This window comes from Papio anubis, chromosome 12 (assembly GCF_008728515.1).
Source record: "Papio anubis isolate 15944 chromosome 12, Panubis1.0, whole genome shotgun sequence".
Classification (NCBI taxonomy): domain Eukaryota; kingdom Metazoa; phylum Chordata; class Mammalia; order Primates; family Cercopithecidae; genus Papio; species Papio anubis.
Genome location: NC_044987.1, coordinates 63,813,617 through 63,819,461, shown reverse-complemented (window position 1 = coordinate 63,819,461; position 5,845 = coordinate 63,813,617). Strand labels below are relative to the sequence as shown.

General features: G+C 37.2%; 1 protein-coding gene across 1 annotated transcript; it reads left to right on the top strand.

The window, feature by feature from the left end:
• The first annotated feature begins 2,878 nt into the window (after window positions 1-2,878).
• Window positions 2,879-3,592, top strand: OR51G1 (olfactory receptor, family 51, subfamily G, member 1). Its single transcript, NM_001168833.1, has one exon. It carries the CDS (start codon window positions 2,879-2,881, stop codon window positions 3,590-3,592), a length of 714 nt encoding a protein of 237 aa, NP_001162304.1.
• The last annotated feature ends 2,253 nt before the right edge of the window (window positions 3,593-5,845 follow it).

Genomic DNA, 5,845 nt, shown 5'->3' with positions numbered 1-5,845 from the left:
TAAAAGTCATGTTTATTATTTTGTTTAAACCTTGCTGCCTGTCATCTCTTTTCTCATCATTCAAAGCACTAGTTTTTCTACATTCCTCACCTTAAATTGTATCATGACAATTAGAGTGGATTTGACAGCACTTTGTAACAATTAAGCGCTATACTAAGATAAAGTCATGATTGTACTTCGAAGGTACTTTGGAGACTGATCATAAAGACAGATGCTGATAATAGTTAACAACTTTGTATGCAATCATATAAGGAATACGAGCCAGAGGGAGTCAGAGTCTCATTAGGATCATTGCCTGGCCCACCTCTTTTCTGTCTGTCATAAACCCTAGGATGACATTCCTTTATTTCAATAAATTAGAGCTGAAAGGAAAGTGGTGTGTCATGCAGTCTAGTGGAGGAAACCAGATGACACTTCTCTGATCCACTGCTCTGGAGGTAAGTGCCATTGAGAAGAAAATGGACAATAGGTTTCTGTGTAATCCCTACTGCATTTCATCTCTTTTTATCCAGTCACTCATACATTTATTCCACATGTATTGAGCAGACTTTATCAAATCTGTGCTAGGTTTGTGAGCTCTGATGATGCAGCAATTCCATTTCTTGGGTGTGAGTCAGGATGTGCTTTTATTTATTTATTTTTCCTCATACCTTGTACACTTGTCTCTTACCCATATCCAAAATATAATATGCAAGGAATATATTTTGAAAGTGAGAAAATAAATAGGATGGAATACTATGATTGCAGCCTCTCACTAGGTAGGTAGAATGACTATTCTCTGTCTGGAGACATAAATGTGATAATAGATGACCTCTAAATGTTTCTGGTATTTCTCATACTCTGAAATGGCTCAGAGTAAGATAGAATGAAACCAGCCTCACTGTGTCTCTGCTGGCTGAAAAGTCATACATATATTTAAACTTTTATTTGAATCTCTCTTTTATTGATGGAAAATTTTCTCTTCTTTATTGTCATTTCTTATTAAAATATGTTGCCATTTTCTCACTTAATCAATGCTCTCAATCCCATAAGGGCTTGCATCACTGCTTAAGCTGCTCACAGCAAACTCTGCAAATCCTTCCATATCTTCTTTTTCCTTCACAGCCCAGTTCCCCTCCAAGTCTCTACTTCTTTCCTTTATTTCTTCCTCTTTCCTTGTCATCCCTCTTTGTATCCTTTTATTGCTTCTCATTTGAAATCATAAAACAAGAATGGTTTTATTCTTATACTAATTATTATGTTATTTTATTGTTATTCATTTGGATTTGAAATGTGAGTGGCAAAAGCTAGAGGGATGATATTCTTTCTTCAGTAGAGACCCTTCAATGTACTTCGACTTTACCGGGAAAAAAAAAAGGAAGCTTTTTGAAAGAATATCCTCAACTTCCTATCTTTCTTTCCTACAAAATCCTAATATTCTCACCCATCTGTAGATTTTCTCTCAGAGGGAAATGGCACAGAATATAAACTTTTTGCTTAATCCTCCTTACCCCACTAATAAAGTAAGCCCTTATAATGCTTTTCCAGTCTATTAAAACAGTCTCTGAAAAATCAACAAAATTAACAATGACTTAGCCATTGTAAGTAAAATGTCAAAAAAAAAAGACACCTTTTCCTACTTCATCTTTTTTTTTTTTTTTTGTAGTCAACAGTGGTGGCTTGATTTTATTGACATTATGTACTATTACTTTCATCCTATTTCTTTGATTCTCCATTCTCTGTCTCCTTTGTAGTTTTAACATTGTGACCTGCTCTCATTTAAAAGTTACTAGTTTTATGAACTGAACCCCCGTCTTTCCTTTTTACCTTGTATCTCCTAGGAATTTTCTCCATACCCATGGTGCATACCTGTAACTCAAGCCCTCAATCACACCACAATCACTACATTTAATATCCTCTAGACCCTCTCACCAGAAATTTATCTTTAAATTCAGCACATCCCAAACTGGACTTGGTCTCTAACACATGTGTCTTCTGTTGTCATCCATCTTGACTTATTGAATGGTATTTATGTAATGGAAATGTCTATTCATAGACTTTTCCAAGATAGGAAACCCATGAGATTTTAAATTTAATTTTAGAATTAAATTAGAATTGGTGTCAGAGTTGAATGATGTAATACACATTAGGCACTTACAAAAGTAACAGGCTTGTAATGTATTTAAGAAATGTTATCTTTTATTATTTTAATGCATGTGACAAACAATGTACTAGTCACACTACACTTATGTATATATATAACTCAGTAGAGCATTTTTCAATGCAATTGAATAAAATTTATGAAGGCAGAACAAAGGAGAACTCGGTTCAGATGTTACAGGAATAGACCTGGATACCTAGATGTCATATCAATCCCAGCCCCACAGGCAAAACTCACTCTGAGTGCCTTCTGATTTAGTTTCCTCATTCTAAACCAAAGATTTCAGGCTTTTCCTGGTGATTTCAGATTTTTCTCCTTTGCTCCTTGTGCTTCAAACCTGGTGTAAATCTCTTCTGCCTCTCTATCTCTAAATCCAGTCCTGGCTTAATTGCCCTGCTATTAAAGACACACATCTCTCTTCATATCTCTCAGAACGAAATCCAAAACTCCCCTTTTCTAGAAATGTTTTCTGAAGTCCAAGATTCTTCCAAGATGTTCCTTCATTCCAGGCTTCAGATTTGCCTACTACTATTCGCCTCTTCATCCATCAAAAGTCTCCTTCCTAGACCCAGTAGAAAAGGCTAATAGATCAGCTCCCACCCAGTTCTCCCCTATGCCATCTGCAGATGCTTCCTTACTGGCTGATCTTGGGACATTTAGATGAGTGAGAATTCAGCCTTGTCACTTTCCAGGAATCTCATTTATATTGCAGGTTTCTGAATCCAAGATTGTAAAGTTATGGCAATTCTTTATAATAGCAACCTCCAAAGAGCCACTTTCTTCCTGATGGGCTTCCAAGGTCTAGAAGGTCTCCATGGCTGGATGTCTATTCCCTTCTGCTTCATCTACCTGACAGTTATCTTGGGGAACCTCACCATTCTCCACGTCATCCGTACTGATGCTACTCTCCATGAACCCATGTACTATTTCTTGGGCATGCTAGCTCTCACAGACTTAGGCCTTTGCCTTTCCACACAGCCCACTGTCCTGGGCATTTTCTGGTTTGATGCCAGAGAGATTGGCATCCCTGCCTGTTTCACTCAGCTCTTCTTCATTCACACCTTGTCTCTAGTGGAGTCATCAGTTCTGTTATCCATGTCCATTGACCGCTACGTGGCCATCTGCAACCCACTGCATTACTCCACCGTCCTGATACCTGTACATATTGTCAAGATGGGGCTAAGCTCAGTGCTTAGAAGTGCCCTCCTCATCCTCCCCTTGCCATTCCTCCTGAAGCGCTTCCAGTACTGCTGCTCCCATGTGCTGGCTCATGCTTATTGTCTTCACCTGGAGATCATGAAGCTGGCCTGCTCTGGCATCACTGTCAATCACATCTACGGGCTCTTTGTTGTGGCCTGCACTGTGGGTATGGACTCCCTGCTCATGTTTCTCTCATACGCCGCCATCCTTCGCACCGTGCTCAGCTTCACATCCTGCCAGGAGCGACTCTGAGCCCTCAACACCTGTATCTCTCATATCTGTGCTGTACTGCTCTTCTACATCCCCATGATTGGCTTATCTCTTGTGCATCGTTTTGGTGAACATCTGCCCCGCGTTGTACACCTCCTCATGTCCTATGTGTATCTGCTGGTACCACCCCTCATGAACCCCATTGTCTACAGCATCAAGACCAAGCAGATTCGCCAGTGCATCATTAAGAAGTTTCAGTTTATAAAGTCACTTAGGTGTTTTTGGAAGGATTAAGTTAGAGTGAAGAGAGGAAGTTTTGGACATAAAGCCCACAGGTTTCTGTTTGTTTGTTTTCAGCTATGCTGTGGCAAAATAATAAACTGTTGACTGTCAAACAAAAAGGCAATTGGCTGTGCAACATAAGGCAGTGTGACCAGGTGAATGTTACTTACCTCTCTGTTCTCCAGTTTCCTCAACTACAGAATGAGCAAGGAAATAATTATAATACCTTACTTCCTCATAGGGATGTTGTAAAGATTAAATAATTTATGTAGTGTTCTAACACAGTATCTGGAAAACATGCAATTCTCAACAAATATTAACCATTATGATTGGACAAAATATAAGAGAGTACAAAAGTTTCCTCAATAAGTTCTCTGGCCAGTGTAATCTCATTGATGATTAACTGTTTAAACATATGTTTATTTATTTATTTTTACGTTACTTTATCATAATGACAAATTTTATTCATTTAAAACATATTTGTACATATCTATATCCACACCCCAGGTAATGACTTTTCATGACAGTCTTTACTAAGCATATGCCCACAAAATTCAGAGAAGGAGAAGACGCCCTGGAAGTTTAAGGGAAGTTATCAAATTGAAACAACACAAAATTGTTCATGGATAATCCTCAAAAGATGTAATTGAGATTGAGGATTATCACTCACTATCTGAGTGACTAGGGAAAAGGCTTGATTTCTTCCTTTATTTATGATGGTAAAAGAGTAAAAAGGTAAAAGAAAAGTATGTGTTATTTTATGCTTATTTGTAAGATGTTTCTCTCATCTCTGTATCTAGCCATGTGAAAGTCTGCATGAAGATACAAATACTGCTGCTTTTCTTTCTTGGTGTATTTTGATATTTCTCAGCATATATATCTGTTGTGTCATGCTTGTTTGTGTTGGTACCTATGTCCTAGTTGGCCAGTTTGTGTGAATTCATTTCTGTGCATTATCACATATATCTAGACACATAGGGAGTGAACTTAGTAACTCTTTATATATTCATGTAGGTAGAGGTATTCTCTGCCATGACTTTATGTGGAGTCATGAGAAGGAGAGGATTTTGACTCAGCAATTTCTTCTCTTTCTAGTTACCTTGGCTTGACTCTAGATGCCAAAAAGGAAAGTCTCCAGAAGGAAAACATAAAAATGTGAAATTCACCATGAAGAAGAAGTAAATTTAACTAGTAGAGCTAGAAGCAAGTTACCTACACTAAAAAATTATCAATGAAGTTGATCATTTTTTCTTATGCTTGTTGGCCATTATCTTAAGTGAAACATCTTGGAAACAGAAAGTCAAATACTACATGTTCTCCCTTATAAGTGAAAGCTAAATAATGTTTACACCTGGACATAGTGTTTGAAATAATAAACACCAGTGACTCAGAAATGTGGGAGAATGGGAGGGCAGTAAGGCATGGGAAATTACTTAATGGATACAATACACATTACTTGGGTGATAGTTACACCAAAAGCCCAGACTTCACCACTATGCAATATATCTATGTAACAAAACTACACTTGTACCCTTTAAAATTATACAAAAATTTTAAAAACAATAACATTTAATAAAACTTTTTTAAAATTAAAAAAGATCTTTTTAGAGTTTCTTCTTTCCCTGTGAATAAAACACCAAAGAAAACAACTGTAGACATAACCACTTTTGCATAACTTTAAATAAGTGCATATGATCGTGAATACATACAAAGGTACACAATGGCTCAGGTATTTTAAATATGTAGATTCATACAAATATACATCCTAATGAAATACCGAGTTTTTGATAAGACACATGCACTGAATGACAGTGCTTACATGCTCACACAAGCGAAACCATGTAGATATGCACATGCATGCATATGTGTCCCAAATTAGAAACCTTCTGTAACTACACTTTTTCTTAGTACAGTGTTTCCATAATGGATGAAGCTATGAGCCTTTGGCCAGTGCATGACTGGAATCCCTCACTGATCTGTCACTGTCATTTATCTTATTTTGTGTTTTATTGT

What these genes read in the sequence shown, in the direction of transcription:
- OR51G1 (NM_001168833.1), top strand. Translation starts at nt 2,879, where the DNA reads ATGGCAATTCTTTATAATAGCAACCTCCAAAGAGCCACTTTCTTCCTG.